Source organism: Carcharhinus amblyrhynchos, unplaced genomic scaffold, assembly GCF_965287045.1.
Source record: "Carcharhinus amblyrhynchos unplaced genomic scaffold, sCarAmb.v2.hapA scaffold_42, whole genome shotgun sequence".
Lineage (NCBI taxonomy): Eukaryota > Metazoa > Chordata > Chondrichthyes > Carcharhiniformes > Carcharhinidae > Carcharhinus > Carcharhinus amblyrhynchos.
In genome coordinates, this window is record NW_027649783.1 from 2,517,322 (window position 1) to 2,542,628 (window position 25,307).

The 25,307-nt window shown below is 44.6% G+C and overlaps 4 protein-coding genes and 6 non-coding genes across 10 annotated transcripts; 4 read left to right on the top strand and 6 right to left on the bottom strand.

The window, feature by feature from the left end:
- Positions 1 to 1,431: 1,431 nt before the first annotated feature.
- On the bottom strand, positions 1,432 to 1,513 carry trnas-uga (transfer RNA serine (anticodon UGA)). Its single transcript has one exon. It is a non-coding gene; the product is annotated as a tRNA-Ser (tRNA).
- A 315-nt stretch (positions 1,514 to 1,828) lies between these two features.
- On the bottom strand, positions 1,829 to 1,900 carry trnag-ucc (transfer RNA glycine (anticodon UCC)). The gene has a single exon. It is a non-coding gene; the product is annotated as a tRNA-Gly (tRNA).
- Positions 1,901 to 3,248: 1,348 nt separating this feature from the next.
- Positions 3,249 to 3,331, bottom strand: trnas-uga (transfer RNA serine (anticodon UGA)). The gene has a single exon. It is a non-coding gene; the product is annotated as a tRNA-Ser (tRNA).
- Positions 3,332 to 3,668: 337 nt separating this feature from the next.
- On the bottom strand, positions 3,669 to 3,740 carry trnag-ucc (transfer RNA glycine (anticodon UCC)). Its single transcript has one exon. It is a non-coding gene; the product is annotated as a tRNA-Gly (tRNA).
- A 1,599-nt stretch (positions 3,741 to 5,339) lies between these two features.
- On the top strand, positions 5,340 to 6,029 carry LOC145335912 (histone H1-like). The gene has a single exon (XM_080181646.1). The coding sequence runs from the start codon at positions 5,340 to 5,342 to the stop codon at positions 6,027 to 6,029; it is 690 nt and encodes a 229-aa protein (XP_080037772.1).
- A 577-nt stretch (positions 6,030 to 6,606) lies between these two features.
- trnal-cag (transfer RNA leucine (anticodon CAG)) lies at positions 6,607 to 6,689 on the bottom strand. The gene has a single exon. It is a non-coding gene; the product is annotated as a tRNA-Leu (tRNA).
- A 631-nt stretch (positions 6,690 to 7,320) lies between these two features.
- On the top strand, positions 7,321 to 7,632 carry LOC145335929 (histone H4). Its single transcript, XM_080181662.1, has one exon. The coding sequence runs from the start codon at positions 7,321 to 7,323 to the stop codon at positions 7,630 to 7,632; it is 312 nt and encodes a 103-aa protein (XP_080037788.1).
- A 1,334-nt stretch (positions 7,633 to 8,966) lies between these two features.
- On the top strand, positions 8,967 to 9,377 carry LOC145335872 (histone H3). Its single transcript, XM_080181602.1, has one exon. The coding sequence runs from the start codon at positions 8,967 to 8,969 to the stop codon at positions 9,375 to 9,377; it is 411 nt and encodes a 136-aa protein (XP_080037728.1).
- Positions 9,378 to 10,624: 1,247 nt separating this feature from the next.
- On the top strand, positions 10,625 to 10,696 carry trnam-cau (transfer RNA methionine (anticodon CAU)). The gene has a single exon. It is a non-coding gene; the product is annotated as a tRNA-Met (tRNA).
- A 5,743-nt stretch (positions 10,697 to 16,439) lies between these two features.
- On the bottom strand, positions 16,440 to 16,926 carry LOC145335971 (histone H2B-like). Its single transcript, XM_080181706.1, has one exon. It carries the CDS (start codon positions 16,895 to 16,897, stop codon positions 16,511 to 16,513), a length of 387 nt encoding a protein of 128 aa, XP_080037832.1. The 5' UTR covers positions 16,898 to 16,926; the 3' UTR covers positions 16,440 to 16,510.
- Between the last annotated feature and the right edge of the window lie 8,381 nt (positions 16,927 to 25,307).

Here is a 25,307-nt window from a genome sequence, read left to right on the forward strand (position 1 = left end):
CCCAGAACCTGTCTCAGTAACCCCACATATTCATCCTGCTAATCCCCTTAACTGATACATTTTGGAAACGAAAGGCACCATGCAATACTCTGACAAGATACCACAAGGTAGGTTGTTGCATAAAGATTAAATCTCATGGGATCCAGGGTGAGGCATCTTAATGGATACAAAATTGGGTTCTTGACAGAAGTCAGGGGATGGTTGTAGAGGATTGTTTTTCAAACTGGAATCCTGTGACCAGTGGTGTGCCTCAGGGATCAGTGCTGGTCCGCTGTTACTTGTCATTTGTATTAATGATTTGGATGAGAATATAGGAGGCACAGTTAGTAAGTTTGCAGATGACACCAAGATTGGTGGCATAGTGGACAGTGAAGAAAGTTATCGCCAATTGCAACGGGATCTTGATCAATTGGGCCAGTGGGCTGACGAATGACAGATGGACTTATATTTAGATAAATGTGACGTGATACATTTTGGTAGATTGAACCAGGGCAGGACTTACTCAGTTAATGGTAGGGCGTTGGAGAGAGTTACAGAACAAAGAGATCTAGGGGTACAGGTTCATAGCTCCTTGAAAGTGAAGTCACAGGTGGACAGAGTGGTGAAGAAGGCATTCGGCATGCTTGGTTTCATCGGTCAGAACATTGAATACAGGAGTTGGGACGTCTTGTTGAAGTCATGAAAAACATTGGTAAGGCCACACGTGGAATACTGTGTACAATTCTGTTCACTTTATCACAGAAAGGCTATTATTAAACTAGAAAGCGAGCAGAAAAGATTTACCAGGATGCTACCAGGACTTGATGGTTTGCGTTATAGGGAGAGGCTGGATAGACTATTTTTTGTCTCTGGAGGTAGGAGGCTGAGAGTTGGTCTTATAGAGATCTATAAAATAATGAGGGGCGCAGATCAGCTAGATAGTCAATATATTTTCCCAAAGGTAGGGGAGTCTAAAGGTAGAGGGCACAGATTTAAGGTGAGAGGGGAGAGATAGAAAAGTGTCAGAAGGGCATTTTTTTTCAGAGTGGTGAGTGTCTGGAACAAGCTGCCAGATGTGGTAGTAGAGGCGGGTACAATTTTGTCTTTTATAATGCATTTCGACAGTTACATGGGTAAGATGGGTTTAGAAGGATATGGGCCAAATGTGGGCAATTGGGATTAGCTTAGTCGTTTAAAAGAACAGGGCGGCATGGGCAAGTTGGGCCGAAGGGCCTGTTTCCATGTTGTAAACCTTTCTGACTCAGAGCCCATTCGGCCTAACTTGTCCATGCTAGCCCACGGATACACACGTGTTTCCAAGCTCACCTTCCTGCACCCGGCCTGGAGCCATGCAGCTGAAAGATTGATCGTGATCGAAATACTTCATACCGAAAAATGAGTGTGTTTTTTGGTTGTCTGGAATATCGGAAGTAAACACTTCCTGATCATAACCGCTGCGAGCAGGGCTCGAACCTGCGCGGGGAAACCCCATTGGATTTCAAGTCCAACGCCTTAACCACTCGGCCATCGCAGCTGCATTTTTACAGTCTGAGTAATGTTGATATTAACTTCATCAGGCACCGGGATTGTGCAGAGCACAGTGTGTGAGCTGAAATGTGTTTCTCTCCTTTTACTTTGTATCGTTGTCTCTGGCGGAGAACTCATTTATCAGGTCAGAGACTTGTTTTCCTGATTCAATATTTCTTCATTAGAAACGAATTACGTCCGAACAATAAATAATAACACGTCTATTTTATTTCTTAATTGTCAAATGTTGCGTTCCGTCTGTTTTTGTCCACTTGGTTTAAAACACAAGATGCTGCGGGTAAGAATCTAAATAAATTATCAATGCGACGGCCGGGAATCGAACCCGGATCAACTGCTTGGAAGGTAGCTATGCTCACCACTATACCACCATCGCTCACACCCCTCAAACAGCAACTATTTCAATCAGTTGTAATTATGGAAGCAGATTAGTTGTTGATTTCGTCACACACCAGCTATATCCACAGCACAGTTTGTAAACTGAATCTGTTTTGTCTGTTTTTTTCTGGACAGTTTAAACCACCTGTTTTACTATTGTTTCTGACTGGGAAATCATTGTTTAGTTTTGAGGCCTGTTCTTTCAGTTAAACGACTGAAAGCAAATTGAAGCTGGATTTTCCATTAGAAACACGGTGATGATGAGAATCTTTGGTGAATTTTATTTTCGGATTCACATTTAATTAGCTATCGCGTGTCACTTCTTACAATCTGTGATAATCAGGATTTCTTAACGCCAAATAATGACCAGCTTGCAGCAATGTGTTTGAATGAACACGATGTCACATCATCGAAGCAGCATTTTGAAATTCTCATTCATTGTATTCTGATGAAATGTATTTGTTATGTTGCGTCTGTCATTCCATAAGAATCTTACTCTGACCTCAGACCTTGTTTTGTCCTGGTGCACCTGATGCCTGTTTGTTTCCATTCTGCGCACCCTCTGGTTTTCCTCATGGAACCACAGAAAGGACCAGAGAAGGGAACAGCACAGAAGGAGCCCATTCGGCCTGTCTTGTCTGTGCCAGCCCGAGGACACCCAGGTGTCATTTCCAAGCTGACCTTCCTGCACCCGGCTCGGGGCCATGCAGCTGAGAAAGGAATATGGTGATCCAAATACTTCATAGCAAAAAATTAGCACTTTTCTTTGGCTCTGTGGCTGCCGAAAGCAACCGTAACAAACACTTCATCATCAGGATTCAAACCTGCACAGATATGATGGAAATTGGATTTCAAGTCTAACGCCTTAACCACTTGCCATTGCAGTTGTGTATTTACCTGAGTAATATAACCATCTCAGTAACATTCATATTAACTTCATCGGGCACCGGGATTGTGCAGAGCACAGTGTGTGAGCTGAAATTTGTTCCTCGACATTTATTTTGTATCTTTATCTCTGATTGTCTCTGATAAATGATAACTCATTTATCAGGTCAGAGACTTGTTTTCCTATTTCAATAGTTTTTCATTACAAACGAATTACGTCCGACTAAAAAAAAAATCCCGAATTTATTATTGGCAAATTTTCCCTGTTTTATGATAATTGATTGAAACGTGGACACATTTCTCAATATGATGACCGGGAATCGAACCTGGTTCAACTGCTTGGAAGGCAGGAAAGTTCTACTCATCAGTATCGCTCAAACAGACATTACAATTAGTTAGAATTGTAGAACTATATACGTTGCTGCTTAAGGCAGCGGAAGTAAACACTTCACAATCATATCCGCTGCGAGCAGGGCTCGAACTTGCGCAGGAAAACCCCCATTGAATTTCAAATCCAACGCCTTCACCACTCGGCCACGGCAGCTACACACTTATTACTGTAATGTAGCCACCTTAGGATGTTCATATTAACTTCATCAGGCACTAGGATTGTGCAGAGCACAGTGTGTGAGCTGAAATGTGTTTCTCTACTTTTACTTTGTATCTTTGTGTCTGGCGGAGAACTCATTTATCAGGTCAGAGACGTGTTCTCCGATTTCAATATTTTTTTCATTAGAAACGAATTATGTCCGAACAAAAAAAATGAAAAAATAGAAACCTTTATTTTATTTCATTCCTGTCGAATATTGCGTTCGCCCTGTTTTTGTCCTCTTGGTTTAAAACACAAGATGCCGCGGAAAAGAATCTAAACACATTATCAATGCGATGGCCGGGAATCGAACCCGGGTCAACTGCTTGGAAGGCAGCTACGCTCACCACTATACCACCATCGCTGACGCTGCTAAAACAATAGTTATTTAAATCAGTTGTAATTATGGAAACAAATTAGTTGCTGATTTCATCACACACCAGATATGCTCACAGCACAGTTTGTAAACTGAACCTGTCTTATCTCGTTTTTCTGGACAGTTTAAACCACCTGTTTTATTATTGTTTCTGACTGGGAAATCATTGTTTAGTTTAGAGGCCTGTTCTTTCATTTAAACAACTGAAAGCAAATTGAAGCTGGATTTTCCATTAGAAACACACTGATGATGAGAATCTTTAGTGAATTTTATTTCAGGAATGTCCACCTACTGTTGGGACCTGCGATAACTAATTAAATAATTCACCACTCTGATGGTCAGGAACTGACCCTTGGTCAAATGCTCTCACAGTCACCACTCCATCACCATCGCTCACCTGGCTCTGTCACCCACTCTGTAAGAAAGTCCAGCTCTGACAGTGAATCTGGTTCCCTCCAGGTCCAATCGGAGGATGGTCAGAAACTGTCACTGTCAGAAACTCCATTATCAGCGAGTGTGGGATGGTTATTTAACTGGCTGTCACTGGTTGGTGAGGTTGTGATTTACTGTTACCTGTCAGTGCCGGAGAAACAAATAAAACAGGAAATCTAGAGACTCCCAGAGCAGATAATTTGTATTTTCACCCTAAACAAACACAGTGATGTCTGTAATCACTATAATAACTGAAAATAAAAATAGAATTGGTTCTTGCCGCGGAATCTGGTTAACAGATGTGGTTCTTCACCACATGGACTGCAGCGGTTCCAGAAGGCAGCTCACCCCCACCTTCCCAAGGGTAATTAGGGATGGGTAATAAATGCTGACCCAGACAGAGACACCCACATTCCATGAATGAATTGAAAGACAATCTGCGGGGAGCGGCCCTCAGAGTGTTTAACAGTTACTGAGGTGAAAAACTCTAACTAACCCCGTGGAATCCGGAGCAAAGGCCGGAAGGAGGAGAAATTCCGTCCTGGGACCTTCCATTGGGTGAAAGTTTTGTCCTGTGAATGTATCGATGTGAATATTGTGGAAGAGAGAGTGTATGAAAGGAGCGGGCGGGTCAGACTAATCCAACTGTGTTTGTGTGTCTGTTCTGATCATGAGATCTCCGAGTCTCTCTTGTGGAAAATAAAACCATTTTTCAATCAAAGATTCCCCCTAATCCCCCTGCTGAGCCCCAGAGTGAGATTTCAAGGCAATTGTTTCGCTAAATGGAAGATTTGAGTGGAAAAGTAGAGAACATGTCAGCTATCGCGTGTGAGAGCGGGATCAGTGCAGCAGGAAAACGGGTTTCAGTGGAAAACGGAGTCCTCAGTTCGAGTGAAACCTTTTCAACAGCAAACATTGGAGTGTCAGAGACATGAAGGGTGTGAGCTGGATGTGTGGAGAGGCGGAATTTGATTGGAATGGGAGAGTTTGTGAGGAGAGAGAAACACAGAGAGGCTGGAGGAGCCGGGAGCTGACAGCAGCTTGTCTCTGCTCCGTCCGCTCTCTGCCTTTAAGTTGCTCTGTGCCGCCACCACTGGTTTCATTCCGGATCCAGTTCTGACTCTCCTGGCCCAGATTTTCCAGCCACTCTCGGATATGACTGAAACTGCAGCCGCCCAAACGGCTCCTCCAGCCGCTCCCGCTCAGGTGAAGTCTCCCTGGAAGAAGAAGGCGGCTCCCCGATCTGCCGCTCCCAAGTTAGGCGAGCAGATCCTCAAGGTGGTGGCGGCTTGCAGCGATCGCAAGGGGATGTCCCTGGCCGCCATCAAGAAAGCTTTGGCCGGCAGCGGAGTGGATGTGGGGAAGCGCGGCTCCCAGATCAGGTTAACTATCAAGAGGAAGGTGGAGAAAGGCTCTCTGGTGCAGACAAAGGGACAGGGCGCCTCCGGCTCCTTCAAACTGGCTAAGAGGGAAAGGCCGGGCAAAATGGGAAAGAAGGTGAAGAAAGCCACAGGCAAGAAATCTTTCGTGAAGAAAACAGCGGCCAAGAAGGTGACAAGAAAGAAAGCCGCCGCCAAGAAACCCGCAGCCAAGAAAACTCCAGTGAAGAAAACTCCAGTGAAGAAAACTCCAGTGAAGAAAACTCCAGTGAAGAAAACTCCAGTGAAGAAAACAAGCAGCAAGAAGGCGGCAACTCCAAAAAAGGCGCTGAAGAAAGCAGCCCTGAAGAAAAAGTCTCCTGTGAAGAAGGTCACGGGCGGAAAGTCGGCCAAAAAAGTGACTAAAGCGAAGGCCAATCCCAAAGGGAAAGCAGCAAAAGCGAAGAAAGCCTCAGGAAAGAAGTGAAACAACCCGAGAGCAAATTGGAAACCTCTGAAACCCCCCAAAGGCTCTTCTCAGAGCCACCCACATCTCTCAGGAAAGAGCTGATCCCGCAAGAAAATGATTCCTGTCCCGCGGGGCCCGGCTCATTCTCAATAGAGATCATTTCAAATTCAGACTAAAGCAAAACAACTGCAGATGCTGAATTTCATTGAGAATTTCACATTTGTTCAATCGCCACTTTCTCTCAGAATAAAGCTGTCTGGTAGATTCAGTGTGAGACAGGAACACTGGCGGCGAAACACCGCATTCCCCACTCATTTTTAATCCAATCCCTGCAGGGAGGCCAATCGGCCCATCGAGTCTGCACTGACCCACAATCCGGGTCCCCCATTCCCCTATTTATTGACCCTACTTCCCCCCTGACACTCCGGGACAATTTAGCATGGGCCAATCAACCTCACACACACCGGGGGGAAACCGGAGCACCCGGAGGGAGCCCAGGGAGAATGTGGAAACTCCACACAGACAGTGACCTCAGCCGGGAATCGAACCCAGGTTCCTGGCGCTGGGAGACGGCAGTTCTCAGCCCAAAAGTCAGTGTCAGGAGTGGGATTCGAACCCACGCCTCCAGAAGAGACTGCGACCTGAACACAGCGCCTTAGACCGCTCGGCCATCCTGACCCCCTTCACTTTAACACAGGGAGATTTCCCCCAAACAGCTTCAATAAAGTGTTTGGAAACAGCTGGAAGCGGATGTGGGGGAGGATGTTACTGAGGGAGATTCTTGCTATAGAATAGACTGTGTTTCGGTGGGAATATTACTGACTGGCAATTATAACAGGAGCAGGTTTAAAAACACAAAAGGACAAAGTCAACACCCGAAACCTTAACTCTGTCTCTCTCTCTCTTCACAAAAGCTGACGGATTATTTGCAGCATTTTCTGTTTCGATTCCAGATTTCAAAGCTCCGGGTTTGTGGAAACTCTTGAGTGTGAAGGGCGGCTCTGGAAGGGTTTGTGTGGGGAGCTGGCTTTCGTTTCCATTCTTAACAAACGGGTTGAAATTGGCGGTTGCAGAAACTGGAGGTGGAGCTGAAAGATCAGGGGCCGTTCTGTGTGTGTGTGTGTGTGTGTGTGTGTGTCAGGCCGGCTCTCTCCTCCCTCCCGCTCTGGGTTGAATCTTCACTCTGTCTCCTCCCCCCTCTCTGCTCTCACTCCGCCTTTCTCAGTCAGGTCGGGGCGGCCTGTATAAAAGGAGCCTGAAAGAGTTCCTCTCTCTCAGATTGGGCAGTGATCGGAGTGAAGAATCCATCATGTCTGGCAGAGGGAAAGGAGGCAAAGGACTGGGGAAAGGCGGAGCCAAGCGGCACCGCAAAGTGCTCCGTGATAATATCCAGGGCATCACCAAACCAGCAATCCGCCGCCTGGCTCGCCGTGGCGGGGTCAAGCGGATCTCGGGCTTGATCTATGAGGAGACTCGCGGGGTGCTGAAGGTTTTCCTGGAGAATGTGATCAGGGATGCGGTCACCTACACTGAACACGCCAAGCGCAAGACGGTCACTGCCATGGATGTGGTGTACGCTCTGAAACGCCAGGGCCGCACTCTCTATGGATTCGGCGGCTGAACAACTCGACCCTTTTCCAGCCAACACACAACAAAGGCTCTTTTCAGAGCCACTCACCGCCTCACAGAGAGAGCAGTGACCTGGGGACGGGGGGAGCTGGGACAGGCTGCTCAGTGTTTGAGATGCAGCTTTGCTTTGTTTCGGTTCCGGTGCCGGGAAATCACCCAATTGAACATTTCATTGGGAGCAGGATTGCTGTTGAAATGTTTCAGTGGATTGTCTCAGCAGCCCCCAGTTGACATGTGCCCTGAGTGAAAGGCCACCTCACTCCCTGTCTAATCACTCAGTGTTTGGATAGAGTTTCTAAAAGCTTTCTCTGGAATAGCGGGAGTTTAGGAGCAGCAGCCGGTGAATCGTTCACTGGAACCAGTGCCAGTTGTGATGCTATTTGCCCCCCAGACAGTTGTTTCCTGCGCTGAAGCTGACAGGCTTTGGGAAACTGCTGAGTTTCCGCTCAGTCATTCACAAAACCCGCAATTCCCGCAGTTTGAGCCGCTCCAACCCCCAGCCTGCTTCTGATTGGCCATCCTCTCCGCATCGGAACCAATCGCACAGCATCGAATGTGAACATTGAGCCAATCATTGGCTTCGACTGTCAACCGGCAGGAATTTTGAATGGGGGGAAATGGCGCCAATTTCAGCGCGGGAAAGGGAATGGAGACAAATTCTTAACTTCTCAACAAGAATAACATCTCTATTAATATTCTGCTGTAAGATTATTTTACAAAGAGGTTTCATTTGAGAACATTTGTCCGCAGCAAACGGCTCCATTCAGGAATGTCAGACGGGACAAATATGAATTCACTCTCTGTAACAAACAACAGACTCAATCCCTTTCACACCGGCTTCAGGGGCACACAGAGAAGACACAGATTTCTCATCCTTTCCCCTGAAAGCGGCACAAGCCACAGGCGGAGGGGAAATCTGAATGGGCTGGAGAGGGAAGGGACAGGGATCGAGTGGAACAGCGGGAGATTCTGGGAATGAACAGCCCAGAGAGCGGGGAAAGGGTCTCAAACACCAAGTGGAGGGAGATGGATTTCAAATCTTCAATGTTTCTGGTAATTAAGGACGGAATGAAGTCTTATTTTATCCAAACGGTTATTTCCTGCACAGAAAATGGAGTAATTTCTGGAAGGGGCGGTGAAGAAAACAAGTGAGGCGATCAGAACCTGAGTTCCAGACATTCATTCCCTGCTCAGAGTTTGATTGAAACTTCCTGGGCCAATTCCCGCTGGGGGGGCGGTTCCTCACAGAGTTTAAAAAGGCGGCTGCAGCGCAGACTCTGGGTTAACAGTCTGTGTGTCTCAGATTGTGCTGAATCCGCTCAGAAAATGGCCAGGACCAAGCAGACAGCGCGCAAATCGACCGGAGGGAAAGCTCCTCGCAAACAGCTGGCTACCAAAGCGGCCCGGAAGAGCGCTCCAGCCACGGGCGGAGTGAAGAAGCCTCATCGCTACAGACCCGGCACTGTGGCTCTGAGGGAGATCCGCCGCTACCAGAAATCCACCGAGCTGCTGATCCGCAAACTGCCCTTCCAGCGCCTGGTGCGAGAGATCGCTCAGGACTTCAAGACAGACCTGCGCTTCCAGAGCTCGGCCGTCATGGCCCTGCAGGAGGCCAGCGAGGCTTACCTGGTGGGGCTCTTTGAGGACACCAACCTGTGCGCCATCCACGCCAAGCGAGTCACCATCATGCCCAAAGACATCCAGCTGGCCCGCCGCATCCGCGGGGAACGCGCCTAAAACCCCGGCTTCAGCACCAAGAACAACAACGGCTCTTTTCAGAGCCACCAACTCGACACATGAAAGAGCTGCCATCTCCTGTTAACCAATCTAGTCTTTCAATTCCCGGCACAGAATCTTCCCAGGACTCTGAAACCTCTCCATCTTACAATTAACTCTCCGTTACATTGAGCTCTCTCCAATCCTTTGATGGTTACAGTCAAAACCATCCCGTTAACAATTCTACCGCAATTTAATTTTAAAGTGGTTTTATTAAACCTGCCATCATTTCAGTTTCCGAGGAATAATTCCGCAAATCCACTTTCTCCGCACATGTTTGGAGTGAGGATTGAGAATTGTGTCAGTCAGGGTCAGAATATGAACCATGTCTCAACAGTAACCCCCTCACACCGATATCACCATTACAGAAACACTTGTACATTCGGACAGACAATAATTAACACTTTTCCAGATACAATGACTGGCTTTGAAAACTGATGGGCTGCGGATGACTGTCCTCACAGACTGTCACACTTTAAACAGTTATATTGGAAATCGGATCATTTCAGTTCACTGGGACGGTTCCCCCAATAAACAGCAGAAACACACTAAAGTATTTTGTCCACAGAGGGGAAAAGAGTTCCACAGCAGGGATCACAGTTCCACAGCAGGGAGCACAGTTCCACAGCAGAGATCACAGTTCCACAGCAGAGAGCACAGTTCCACAGCAGAGATCACAGTTCCACAGCAGAGAGCACAGTTCCACAGCAGAGAGCACAGTTCCACAGCAGAGAGCACAGTTCCACAGCAGAGAGCACAGTTCCACAGCAGGGACCACAGTTCCACAACAGAGAGCACAGTTCCACAGCAGAGAGCACAGTTCCACAGCAGAGAGCACAGTTCCACAGCAGGGATCACAGTTCCACAGCAGAGATCACAGTTCCACAGCAGGGATCACAGTTCCACAGCAGAGGATCTATTTAGAAACAAGGAAGGAAAATTAACCAGGAAGAAGTAGGTTAGAAACAGGAGATATCCTGGGATTGACATGAATGATCAGTCAGTCCATTCTCCTTTGCCTGTGTGCGATCTTGTGTATCCTGACTGTCTCTCGCTTCATCTCTCTGTCTTTCTGTGTGTTTTCTATTCTTGGTGACAGTGGAATTGTGGCGCCGGGGGAGCAGCCGAGCGCATGCGCTCCAATGATGAATGCGGAAGTGAATCTGTGTGACGCATTAATACCAGCTGGCAGGTGATTGGGATTGTGGAGCAGAGTGGCGCAGCGGAAGCGTGCTGGGCCCATAACCCAGAGGTCGATGGATCGAAACCATTCTCTGCTAGTAGCTTTTTAGCAACAGCAAAAATTATTACTTAGCGGCTCCTTCAAAATGATTTGACATTCCCGTCCAGGGTGCAGTAATTTTCTTCCGCTTCTCGTTACTAGTTAACATTTGAATGAGTAACAGATCGCTGAAATGTCATTTACTCACAAACAGACACAAGCTGTAAATGTTGCAAAGATACACAAGCCGAGGGCTTTCCCTTCCAGCCAGTTTCTCCCAAACAGCTGACACAGGCGTGATGATCCGAATGATCTTGAATTATTCACTATCACTCTCTGATTGCCCGAATTGAAAAATAGCTACTTTTTTAAAAACGAAAACAATCTAGTGAAGTTTAGACATATTAGCTGCACTATTTCTGATCTACAGGGCACCCTGCAGTCAGTCACCATGCTGAGATGGACAGCAGCGTCCTCCCTGTGACATGTACTATCGAGAAGGACCAGAATATCAGCACAGCGGAAACAGCATCAGGTTAAAGACATAATTAATCATTATTTGGACAGAAAACACTATTTTTTTTCTAAATTACTGATTTAAAACATGAAATTCAGCTCCCACAATCACCATAAGCTGAGGAAGTGAAGTTTCAGGCTTGCATTAGACACACATTGTATGAAATACTTTTTTCAGTCTCCCTCTGATTGTTTCTTTGATTCGCCTGTTCATAGCTGGATGGATTTTAACGTGTTCAGTTTAGAACACATTTCATCTTTCTCGGCCTTACTTAAGGTTAAAACTGTAACCTGTGAGTGTCCTTTCTCCTCACACTGAGTGCCTGCCTCTAACATATTGTGGTCACTCAGTACTTGATGTTCATTTACTGTCGGATTATTAATTAATCCTGCTCTCTCCCCATTACTGAAAATAGTGGAACCTTTTGTCTTGTGCTTTCCAAAGCAGGGTGGAGGGCAGGAGTGATTCAGTAATAAAAGAATTTTTGCTGCAAGGCTAAAGGGAGTGGGAAAGGATTAAGTAACAACACACAGAGATGTGTCTGAAGGAGGTGTGAATGGAAGAATGATGAAGAGCTGCCAGCTGAAAGCAAAATCAAGAGAAAATATAGATTAAAACCAAAAATCAAAATAAAATGAAATCAGTTATGACAGTTACTGTCATATTAGAAATACGGATAGGAGTCAGGCCATTCAGCCCCTCAGTCCTACACCATCGTTCAAGAAGGGGAGGCGATGGTCTAGTGGTATTATAGCTCGACTATTAATCTGGAAACTCAGCTAATGTTTTGGGGGCCCAGGTTTGAAACTCTCCACAGCAGGTGGTGGAATTTGATTTCAATAAAAAGTAATTTGAAAATAAGAATCCAGTTTTGATGATGGAACCATTGTTGGAAAACCCCATCTCATTCACGGATGTGCTTTAGGGAAGGAAATCTGTTGAACTTACCGTGTGTGGCCTTCATGTGGCTCCAAAGCGACAACAATGTGTTGACTCGATATGTGGATGGGCAATAAGTGCAGGCCACTGATACCCATGTCCAACAAATGGGTTAAAAAGATCATAACCAAGGTAATTGTGGCTGCAATCCTACTTTTCAAACTTTTGCAGCAACCCTTGACTCCCTTGTATAATCTGTCGAATTCAGCCTCGAACATATTCAATGATCCAGCCTCAACTGTTGTCTGGGAAAGGGATTCCACTGACTAACCATCCTCTGAGGTGAGATGAGAGTGACTACCCTTGACATCAAAACAGGATTTGACTGAGTTAAACATCAAAGATCCTCAGCAAAAGGAAAGTCGATGGGAACCATGGAAACCTCTCCACTGGTTGGAACTTTATCCAGCATAAAGCAAGATGGTTGTGGTGGTCAGTCATTTCATCCTCAAGAGATCATTTCCCCAGTTTGTCAAGTTACTGTCCCAGACCCTTCCACCAGAAGGTCAGAACTGGAGATGCTGACTGATGACTGTGGAATGTTCAGCACCATTCAGGACTCTTCAGTTACTGAAGTCGCCCATTCCCAAATGCAGCAACAACTGGAGAGTATCCAGGCTTGGGCACGGAATGGCAAATAACAACCACACCACACATGTCCCACACAAAGACCAAGAGAGAACCTAACCATTGTCCCTTGACATTAATTGAAAATATATTGTTGAATCATCAACTATCAATATCTTAGTGATTACCTTTAACCAGTAACTAAACTGGGCTAGCAATGTAATACAATGGCTACAAGGCAGCTCAGAGACACATGATCCCATAGTGAGTAACAAAGATCCTGACTGCCAAACATGTTCACCATCTACCAGGCACAAATCAGGAGTGTGATGGATCAATCTCCACTTGCCAAGTGGTTTGACACCATCCCAGACAAAGCATCCCTCATGATTGACACCCCATCTGCAAACACACATGCCCTCGACCACTGACACACAGTGGCAGCAGTACTTACTACCTCCAAGATGAGCTACCGGAACTCACAAAGGTTCCTTCAGTAGCACATTCCAAACAAACGAACACTACTGTCTAGAGAAAGACAAGAGCCATTGACTCAGAGGAACACCATTAAATGGACCTTCCCCTCCAAGACACTTACCATCCTCACTTGGAAATATATTGTTCTTGCTTCACAGTGACTGGATTCATTCTGTATCTGTCATTCTCTGGTGCAATATATCTGTATCATATGCCATATGTATCTTACATTTTCTGCTGCAGGGTGTATGTTGTGTCTTTGTTTGAGCCTGTGTTTGGACAGGAGTTGAGGAAGGGATTTTGTCTATCAGTTACTTTCTGATATTGCAAGTGAATTTGGGACTCATTCAGAATCTCTTAAGAATAGTGTGTGTGAACATTCAAATTCTGAGCAGGAATAGACCACTCAAGTCTGCTCTGCGATTCTATAACATCATGGCTGATCTGATTTGAACATCAACTCCATACTCCTGTCTAACCTTAATACATTTTACCTCTTTGATTATCAACAATCTATCTCCAACAAATGGGTCCATTAAAGAGTCCATTTCAGTTACTGTGTGTGTGACTATCAGTCAGTGCTGTTGTATATGAATTTAAACACAATTCTGAATAGGAATATTTCTGGAATCACATGGGAGTGCAGTTCTCAGTATTCTCTGAAATGAGTTTGGCAGCTATTCTGATCTGTCACAAAGATAGAATATTCGGGTAGGATTCATGTTTCTGTCTCTGGTACCATACACAATTTGGGGTTCATTCAGCACCTGATTATTTCTGCTGTTGTATCTAAGAGTGCAAATGATGTGTATTGGTCAGACTGTCATAATGTGTGTGAGTATGGGATCATTCTGAATCTGTTACTGGTACTCAAAGTCTGGGATCCTGCTATGTAAGTGTGGTGATCAGATGTAACTTTCAGTGGTTGGTGCTGTATGTGCAGCATGACATTCATTCATCTAACACTGAGCGTGTGTTTGAGAATTATCGTGTATCTGTCAGGCTCTATGACACAGTGTGAGTATAGGATTCATCATATGATCTTCATTTTATTTATAAGTTTGGATTCATTCCATATACATTTCCAGCAAAGCAACAGCCCACTGATGTGTAGGTTTGAAGCAAACAATGTGAGTGAGCTTCTACCCAGCATTAAATCTCTGTCAGTGTGAACACAATTGTGAAAGATAATGTAGTCTTCAATCTGATACTGGATTGCTTTGCAAGTTGCACTCAGGTTATTCACACTGATTTTGTCTGTGACACTCAGTCTGATTCTGAGTAAGAATTTTGACATGAATGTAGAATGGAGCTCAGTCTGAAATTCATATACTATCTTCCATCTAGCTCTGCATGAATGGGGAGTTCAGATTAGTTAATAACCTAAAGGTCAACTCATAGTTATCAAATTGATATTGTAACTTTTAATTTCATAATCTGGGTGAACTTTCAACTGGAATCTGAATTTGTATCTCAGGTTATACTCGCTCTCATAATATCTCAATCTGAGAATGTATTTGAGATTAGGCTTTGCATCTAATGTATTTGAGAGTTCACAAACTGGGGCTTAATACAGCCACTGTAAACCTCTGATGTGGATGGTATTTAACTCGAATCTCAGTACAATATTAAGGTGCATTGTGTAACTTTACCAAAAACCATTTGTGAGTTTTATCAGATATTTAATTTGGAGCAACAGCTGCCCTATTGTTGGACTGACACAGGGATGATCCAATAGTAGGTGAGAATTTGGACTGGGATTTTTGGATCCCCTTCTTAATGGTACTGAGTTTGATTTGATCTGTTGGGATACAGTGAAAGGTATTGCTTCTTGCGTTGTAAAGATAAAGCATACAGTTCATAGAGTACATCAGGGAGAAGGAAAGGAGAGGGTACAGACTGTAACGTTAAAAACCAATTCAGCAGCAGTGGGGTTTGAACTCGACTATCCGGGGTATTGACTCTTATGTCCATTGGATCTGGAGTCCAATATCTCAACCACTCGGCCATCCTGGTACGAAAACTGGTCATGGTTTCGGCACAACATCTGTCTGTCCTGCTGTCTGGGTGTGTGGAACTGATGAGCTGTCTGTGTCTCTGAGCTGTCAGTGACAATGTCCGGACTGTGTGTGAGAAGGAGTTGGCGACACTCTCCCCTGGAACTTGTGTGGAGGAAACATCACGTTTGTTTTGGGTCTGTCAGATATTTCTCTGTGGAAACAAAGTCCATTGAATAACTCCAATCCAGATTGGGGCAGTTTCATCTCTATTAATAATCATTGGGAGCGGTTTGTGAGGCTGCAGCCAGACTCCAGCTCTGATTGGTTAAGAATTGCATAGAAACGGAGTGGCCAATCACAAAGCGAGGTAGTAGAAATGGGGGGTTTTGATTGGTTTACATTTTCAAATGGGAAAAACCCGCCAATTTCAGTGCAGGAAAAATACAAAATAACCGAACGCCTTAATGTTCAGGAAACTATTTCAATCTCACACTTTCTTATCTGTTTATTGTATTTTCCCCTCACTGAATCCTGCCGCTATTTTAGGAACAGTTTGAATGTCTCAATCTCTTATCTGGAACCGGCGGGAATCAGACCCCGCTCAGCAATTTAAAACCGAGCAAATCTCAGCTCAGTGGAAAAGCAGAAACAGAGAGAATCCCAACCAACCCCCTTCACACAGGCTTCACAGGGACAGAGAGAAACGGCTGATTTCTGATCCTCTCCCCTGAAAGCGGCCGGGAATGTTCCAATGGGAAGTGTGGAGAGAATCCCCGGCCCTATCCCGCCGGTGGGACAGGCAGCTTTGTGTCCGGAGAATAGGGAGGGCCCGGGGGGGGGAAGCGGATCTTAAAGCGCTGCAATGGACTCAGGTCCTGTGTGTGTACAAATCTCACTGATTCCGTCCTCTGGGAAAACTGTGGAATAAACAGATCAGCCCGAGAATAACCTCCTCATTCCCGCCTTTACTCTGTCCCGGAGCGGCTCCCAGACCTCCCGAAATAACGAACAAATAATTTTATAATGAATTTAATTCCGCTGCTGCCAAACTGTGAATATAGTTATCAGTGAATCGAAAGAATTACCTTCCGATGTGGTGTTTCTCCTCATTGTCCGTGACAAACCCCAGACTGGGGTTTATAATCCGCTCTCAGTTCAGTTTGATTGTCCCTTCAGTGTGAAAGTGTGTGTAAGGGGCGGGTATGAAGTCCCATTCACAGCATTCTGTAACGGGACAAATCTCTATCCTCCAGAAAGAGATTTCTCATTAACTCAATAAGGGAAAAGATGGTGCAGCTTTTTCACAGAGATTGTGGGGGGCTCTGAAAAGAGCCGTTGTGTTTTGGGGGGTTTCTCAGTCCATTGGGGAGTTTTACTTGGAGCTGGTGTACTTGGTCACCGCCTTTGTCCCTTCCGACACGGCGTGCTTGGCCAGTTCCCCGGGCAGCAGCAGGCGCACGGCGGTCTGGATCTCCCGGGAGCTGATGGTGCTGCGCTTGTTGTAATGGGCCAGGCGGGAAGCCTCACCCGCGATGCGCTCGAAAATATCGTTGACGAACGAGTTCATGATGCTCATGGCCTTGGAGGAGATGCCGGTGTCGGGGTGAACCTGCTTCATCACTTTGTAGATGTAGATGGAGTAACTCTCCTTCCGGGATCTTTTCCTCTTCTTGCCGCCCTTTGTTACCGGTTTCTTCATCACTTTCTTCGCTCCCTTCTTGGGAGCTGGTTTCGAGGTTGCTTTCTTCTCATCAGCCATCTTCAGTTTCACACAGAAATAAAGCAAACCCCTTCCGAGCGCTGATTAAATAGACAGTCCCACAGATCTATGTTAATGAGGAATTGGGAAAGCAATGATTGTGATTGGACATTTTTAAAGTTATTCCACTCACTTCTCAGGGGTTCATTTGAGTGGATACGGAAACAGACCAATCAGATTGAGGGGTTTCCGCCAATCACAAACCTCCTTACTACAATCAGGAAGTACATTTTCCAAAGAATCTCCAGGCCCAGTTTCTCAGTGTGGAAAGATCCACCGGGAAATGTCCCCTGGCTGTCGGTGTGAGGGACCCTTCTCCACAGAGGGACTGTGCGGGAGTGCGGGATTCCTTCAGGAACTGTGAATCTCTGGTAATGTGTGTGAGTGTGGGATTTACTCACTCTCTGATACAGTGTGTGAGTGTGGGATTGACTCACTCTCTGATACAGTGTGTGAGTGTGGGATTGACTCACTCTCTGATACAGTGTGTGAGTGTGGGATTTACTCACTCTCTGATACAGTGTGTGAGTGTGGGATTGACTCACTCTCTGATACAGTGTGTGAGTGTGGGATTGACTCACTCTCTGATACAGTGTGTGAGTGTGGGATTGACTCACTCTCTGATACAGTGTGTGAGTGTGGGATTGACTCACTCTCTGATACAGGGTGTGAGTGCGGGATTTACTCATCATTTGTAAGGATGGACTACATTATGTGAGTTTGGAAATCATGCATCTGATTTGATGCGACCATATCTGAGTGTTGGATTCATTCTATATTTGAGTGTTGGACTCATTGTGTATCTGTTGGATGGTGAGGCATATGAGTGAGTGTATTGATTCTTTCCCTGGGAATATAAGGCAGTGCTGATTTAACTGTGCATATGTCACATACACCATGCTGGATTTATTCTGTACTTGTCACTTCCTAAAACTGGATGTAAAAGAGATTCATTCTGTCGCTGTCATTCTCTAACACTGTACATCAGTGTGAAATTGATTGTGTGGTTTCTTTCAGTCTGGGCTTCTTTGTCTGAGTGTGAACTTTTCATTCACTGTCAGTGCCTGGTACTGTGTGGGAATGTGAGTTTAACTCTGCACCTGTTAACATCTGCTGCTGTACGGGTACACGGATCTCAATCTGTATCTGTCAGTCTCTGGTGCTGAATGGATGTGTGGAATTCATTCTGTATCTGTCAGTCTCTGGTGCTGAATGGATGTGTGGAATTCATTCTGTATCTGTCAGTCTCTGGTGCTGAATGGGTGTGTGGAATTCATTCTGTATCTGTCAGTCTCTGGTGCTGAATGGATGTGTGGAATTCATTCTGTATCTGTCAGTCTCTGGTGCTGAATGGGTGTGTGGAATTCATTCTGTATCTGTCAGTCTCTGGTAACCAAAAGGAAATATGTGGAAAATCTCAGCAGGTCTGGCAGCATCTGGAAAGAGAGAAAAGAGCTGATGTTTTGAGTCCAGGTGACCCTTTGTCAAAGCTTTGACCTGGAGAGAAGGCGGGGGGGGCGCGGGCGGGGGGTTGCAGTGGTGGAGAGAAGTGGGGGAGGCAGACAGAAAGGAGAGGCAATATCAAAACCAGGTTCTCAATGGGGGAGGCAATTCATAGACAGGTTGTGAACAAGGCCAGGGGGACACAATGGCAAGAACTCATTATTCAACATCATTGCTGTTTTCACTCCCAAACCGCTGGGAAGGGGCCTCATTTAGTTCCTATCTCCCAGTGTTTGTTATTATTATTATAGAATGAACAGCAGAAATGTAACTGCACAATAACCATGAGAGCAGCTGTACAAACAAGATCTACTGCAGGCAGCAGGTGGGGAGTGGGATGGAGAGGCTTTAAACAGTGGCTGCTTGTTTATTTTTCGATATTTGGTTAAAGTGGGAGCTGGAAATAGATAACTGACCCGTGCAGAAGTTACTGCTGCTTCACACAGCTCAACTCAATCAGCAGTGCACGGATTGGGCTGTTTCTGAATGTCACACAATTGTTTTAAACTCGCCCCAAACTCCCAGTGAGTAAAAGCAGTTTGGGATATGACTGAAATGATCTCAAATACTGTCTGTGCTGAAGGTTTATCCTTTTACCCTGATTCCTAATAATTGTTATTTGTGAAGTTATATCAACAACTTTTGTATCTTTTATTTCATCTGTTCCTCAGTTTAGTTAGTTATTTTTCTTGTTGCAGGCAGATATTTGAAGGATTCTGATGATTCCTCAGAACAAGCACAATTTCATCAAGCCAGTTCCAACACAAAGCAGTTCCAGGATCATTCACAGAGCACAGAGATACTGCCAACTCATTGGGTTCACTGTCACAAAGAGAAGGATTCAGCCCCACACTGTTTGCAAGGTAAGAGACAACTTTTCAATCCAAGAGTTGAACAGGAAAAGAGGATTTATTTTTAATTTCCTTCCCTGCCAATGTGGGACATAGGATCAGGAGTGGGCCATTCAGCCCATTGAGCCTGTACTACCATTCAATCTGATTGTGGCTGACCATCTCCTTCAATGCCCTTTCCCCACTCTATCCCCAATTTCCCTTTATGACAGTGAGATTTAGAAATCTGTCAATGTCTATAAGAACATAAGAAATAGGAGCAGGAGTAGGCCATCTAGCCCTTTGAGCCTGCCCCGCCATTCAATAAGATCATGGCTGATCTGTCGTGGCTCAGTTCCACATTCCCGCCCTCTCCCCATAACCCTTAATCCCCTCTCTCATCAAAAACCCATCAACCCGCCTCTTAAAAATATTTAGCGCGGTAGCCTCCACCACTTCAATGGACAGAGAATTCCAGAGATTCACCACCCTTTGAGTGAAGAAGTTCCTCCTCAACTCTGTTCTAAACCGCCCCCCCACTTTATCTTGAGGCTGTGCCCCCTAGTCCTACTATCCTTTCTGAGCGGGAAGAGTCTCTCCACCTCTATCCTATCCATCCCATTCATCATCTTATACGTCTCAATGAGATCTCCCCTCTTTCTTCTCAACTCTAACGAGTACAAGCCTAATCTATTAAGCCTCTCCTCATAGCTCAACCCCCTCAACTCCGGCATCAGCCTAGTAAACCTCCTCTGCACTCCCTCCAAGGCCAAAATATCCTTGCGTAAGTACGGCGCCCAAAACTGCACACAGTACTCCAGCTGCGGCCTCACCAATGCCCTATACAGCCGCAGCAAGACCTCCCTACTTTTATAATCAATCCCCCTCGCGATGAAGGCCAGCATCCCATTCGCCTTCCTGACCACCTGCTGCACCTGCAAGCTGGGTTTTTGCGACTCATGCACAAGGACCCCAAGGTCCCTCTGCACCGTGGCCAGCTGCAGTTTTTCTCCATGTAAGTAATAATCCTTCCTACCATTATTCCTACCAAAGTGGACCACCTCGCACTTGCCAACATTAAATTCCATTTGCCATTTCCTGGCCCATTCGCCCAGCCTATCTAGATCCTTCAGTAGACTCTCCACACCCTCCGCACAATTTGCCTTTCCACCAATTTTGGTGTCATCAGCAAATTTCGACACCCTGCACTCGGTTCCCTCCTCCAGATCATCTATATAAATGGTAAATAGCTGAGGCCCCAGCACCGACCCCTGGGGCACTCCACTAGTCACCATCCGCCAATCCGAATAGCACCCATTGACCCCCACTCTCTGCCTCCTATTTGACAACCAGTCCTCTATCCACGCTAACACCCTACCCCCAACTCCATGCCCCCTGACCTTCTGTAATAACCTCTTGTGAGGTACCTTGTCAAACGCCTTCTGAAAATCCAGAAAGACCACATCCACCGGCTCTCCTCTGTCCACTGCCCTAGACACATCCTCATAGAACTCCAGTAAATTTGTCAGACACAACTTCCCTTTAAGGAAACCGTGCTGCGTCTGCTCTATCAAGCAGTTCCCCTCAAGACGTCTCGCTATTTCCTCCTTGATGACGGATTCTAACATTTTACCTACAACAGACGTTAAACTAACAGGCCTATAATTCCCCACCTTTTGTCTGGCACCCTTCTTAAACAACGGCCGTTTTAAACATTAGCCGTTTTCCAATCTTCCGGCACTTCCCCGGAATCCAGTCTACATTAATGTTCACCCTGTGTGTGAACTTCTGCAGCCCTCTGAGCTACAGAATTCCAAAGGTTCACAAAGTTAAGTTAAAAAAGTGCAGATCTCAGTCCAAAGAGGATTTGCCCTTATTTTAAAATTGTATCTAGGCTCCCAACCAGGGGAAACATCTCGCCTACATCTACCATGTTTACCCTTTTAAGTACTTTGTTGTTTTCAGTGAAATACAGGCCCTGTTTCCCCAGGTTTTCTTCATAAGACAGTCCTGCAATTCCTGGAACAAATCTGCTGAATGGTCACTACACGCCCTCTGAGGCAATAATAACCCAAACTGCACACAGTATTCCAGATACAATCTAATAACACTGCTGTCCAGTCAACCCAAGGCTTCACTACTCCTGTACTCAGAACTTCCTACAATAAAAACCAACGTACCATGAACCTTCCAAATTACCTACTTCATTTCCTTGTTAGCCTCCAGTGACTTATTAATGAGGATCGTCATGTCCCCTAGTACATCAACACTTTCTAATCTCTTAGCATTGAATTAGACTCTGAATATCTGTTCCTTCTACGGAAATGGAAAATCTCACACTTTCTACATGATGTCCCATCCGCAATGTTCTGAGAGGTAATGAGAGGTTCAGAACATTGCAGCTGGAATATCATCCACCTGAAGCTGCTTTGTATCTTTCTTCCAACACACATTTACACTGAGCTTTGTGTCAAGTGCAAACTTCTCAGTATTACATTTGACTGACAGGTAGATACATTAATCATAGAATTTTAACAAAACACACCCACTCACAGATATAAAACATGTTGGTCACAAATTGAATAAGAATTCATAACCAGAATAGACAAAAAATGTTGTTGTGAATCTAAAAAATTGCAATTAATTACCTCAGAATATAGCCATTGATACATTTTGTAAATCAATCCAAAAATCTCAGTGAGTCAAACTGAAAGATGTAATGACAATTCTGTTACTGCAAGCTGCAGTAATTAATTCCCAGGCTGTGTATCCAAATCTTACCATTCACAGAGCTCGAAATTGAATACCATTGCACAACTTACAAACAGCTACTGAATATAAACCATGACTGGGAAATGTACCCAAATCCATCTGATAAATTAAATCAAATGGCAAACAAATATCAATGCATTATAATTTAAATAAATAGTTTCTAATACAGTGCCTGAAATGCATGTAAATTTAAAGTGCAAAAGTATCCCACATTTCAATACATCACAATGAACAACTGTATGAGGATTGATTCTTACACTCGCATAGATAACAAGAGAATCACAGATGTAAAATTAATCCTATATTCACAAACTCCCAAGAGACAGATGGGAAGAACAAGGAATTCCATAACATACTTGGGAATGACAACTACAGAATGATTCTTACACCCAAACATTCATCAGAGGAAAAGTGAAACAAAATGAACTCCACACTCACACAGTATCAGCAAGTAACATTTACAGAATGAGTCCTGTCGTCATACACAACACCACAAGGACAGAGATACAGAAGGAAAATAACTTTGAGCTGCTGTACCTGGGATGGATACAAACAGTATAAATCACACACTCATGTAGTTACTCAAAGTCTGAAGACTGCAAAACTGAAGTCAAACTCATGTTGACTTCATGGCAAACTCAGGAACAGATTTAACCCCATATAAACATACAGCAGTGGAGACTGACATCGTGCCTGAGTCACAAATTCATGTTCAGCTAACCTCACACATGCAGACTGACAACAGACAAACAAATACATGATAAAAATGTCTTTTGTATACAGTGTCCAATACTTACAGGCACAAAATTAATCTCCTTCTCTACAAGAGATGGAGTGATGAGATTGAGTCCCACACTCAGCCTCACTGAGTAGTTGCAGCGTATCTCACAGATGGTACACATTGTGCTCCAGTGGCTGAGGGAGTAAATGCTGAAACTGGTGTGCAAGTGAAACCCAAAATATTATTTTGTATCTCAGATTCTTTTATGTTATTGGAGATGCATTTTCCCAGTGAGCGGAGAGTACTGTATCTCTGACCTGACATGTGGCTTTTCAATTGTGGAAAGTCTTTGGGGAAATAAGGGGTCAGTCACTGGCTGTGAACCTGCTCTGCTCTATTTTTAAAGCTCAGTAAGAAGTCTTACAACACCAGGTTAAAGTCCAACAGGTTTATTTGGTGGCAAACACCGCTAGCTAGTGGCTTTGTTACCAAATAAACCTGTTGGACTTTAACCTGGTGTTGTCAGACTTCTCACTGTGTTTACCCCAGTCCAACGCTGGTGTCTCCACATCATGACTATTTTTAAAGCCACAGTCACATTGTGACAGGATAAAGGAAGAACCTTGTGCTCATTTCTCATTAATTACAGTCACAAAATGATGACCATCCTGAAACATAATGAAAGATGTGAATTATGAGCAAGAGTCGGCCGTTCAGCTCTTTGAGCCCATATCGTCACACAATGAGGTCATGGCTGATTTTCCATTTCAACACCATTTCCCTGCTCTATCCCCATATCCATTAATGTTACTAATATGTAGAAACTGATCCATCTCACTCATGAACTTAATCAACAAGTAAGACTCCACAGCCCATTGGACTGATCATTCCAAAGAATCACCCACTCAGTGAAATAATTCCTCCCCATCTCAGTCCTAATGAGCTGCCCCTTATTCTGAGTTTGTGTCCTTTGGTTCCAAACACACCAGCCAGGGAAAACATACTTCCTGCTTCTACCCTATCGAGCCATGTAAGATTGTTGTATGTTTGAATGTCAGCACCTCTCATTCTTTTAAACGCCTGGCGTTTCTTGTTTTTACTCAGACAATAATCCCTCCACCCAAGGAATCCATTTAGTGAACCTTCATTCCACTTCCTCTATGGCAATCATGTTTTTCTTTAGGTCAGGAGAACAATACTGCACACAATAGTCCAGGTGCTGTCTCAGCAAGACTCTATATAATTACAGTAAAATATCTTTACCCCTGTATTCAAACATCTTGTAATAAAGGCAAACATTCCATTCCCCTTCTTAATTGCTTGCTCGAGCTGCAGATTAGTTTTCTGTAACTCATGAACAGGAACAGTCAAGTGCTTTTGAATTTTGACACTTTCAAGCCTCTCATCATTTAAGGAATATTCTGCACATTACATTCCATCTGTGAAATTGTTGCCCACTCTCTGAGCCACATCAAATCCCCTTGAGGAGACTTTGCCTCCTCCTCACAACTCACACTTCCACCTTATTTTGTGTATTCTCCAAAGTTGCAACTGTTGTCTTTAATCACTGCATCCCAATGATTGATGTAGGTTGTGAATGTTGGGGCCCGAGCACTGATCCTTGTTGTACCCTACTTGTCATTTTCTGCTAACTTGATATGACCTATTTATTCCGATTCTCTGTTTCCTTTCCTGTAACCAGTTCTCAATCCAGGCCAGTATTCCCCATGTGCTCTGATTGTGTTTATTGACTTCTTGTGTGGAAACTAATCAAAGGATTTCTGAAAATGTAAATATACCACATTAGCTGGTTACTCTTGATCTCATTGCTGAAAATGTTAGTTGCATCTTCAGATCTTCAACAGGTTTGCTAATCCTGATTTCACCTTCATAAGACCATCAGGAATTGTTATAGTAGAATCATAGAAGGTACAAGCAGCAGTAGATCATTTGGCCCTTGGAGCTGCTCCAGCATTCGTTTTGATTATGGCTGATCATCAGAATCAATATTCTGATCCCTCCTTCCCCCGATATCCCTTATCCCTCGAGCCCAAAGAGCTAGATTGAATTTATTCTTGAACTGGCCTGAACTACTTTCTCTGGTAGTGAATTCCACAGATTGGTCGAGCTCTGGGTGAAGAAGTTTCTCCTCGCGTTTTGCCTCAACTCAGGTCATGTTTCCTGGATTTGTTGTCACCTAATATAAAAACAAAGAACCAAGAGGTAGGAAACAGAATACTGTATTTGCAATCTGCAGATTGACAAGAACAGCATAAAACATTGCTACTCATAAAATACAACAGCTACAGAGTACAATCTACATCTTCCTCACACTGACAGCAAAAAATAATACTCACATTGCAACAATTACCAGATTCTGCAATAAAGACACACAGACCTACCCCACACACTGACAGCAGGAAACTGAAATCCTTCCATGCCAGAAACAGAGAGGGACAGAATAAAACCCTTTGTCGTAAAGCAGAAAATGACTGACATGGACTGAAATCCAGATTTATGTTTCAGGAACTTATAAACAATCCACACGTCACTAGCAGTGTGTGCTAGATATTGAATAACGAAC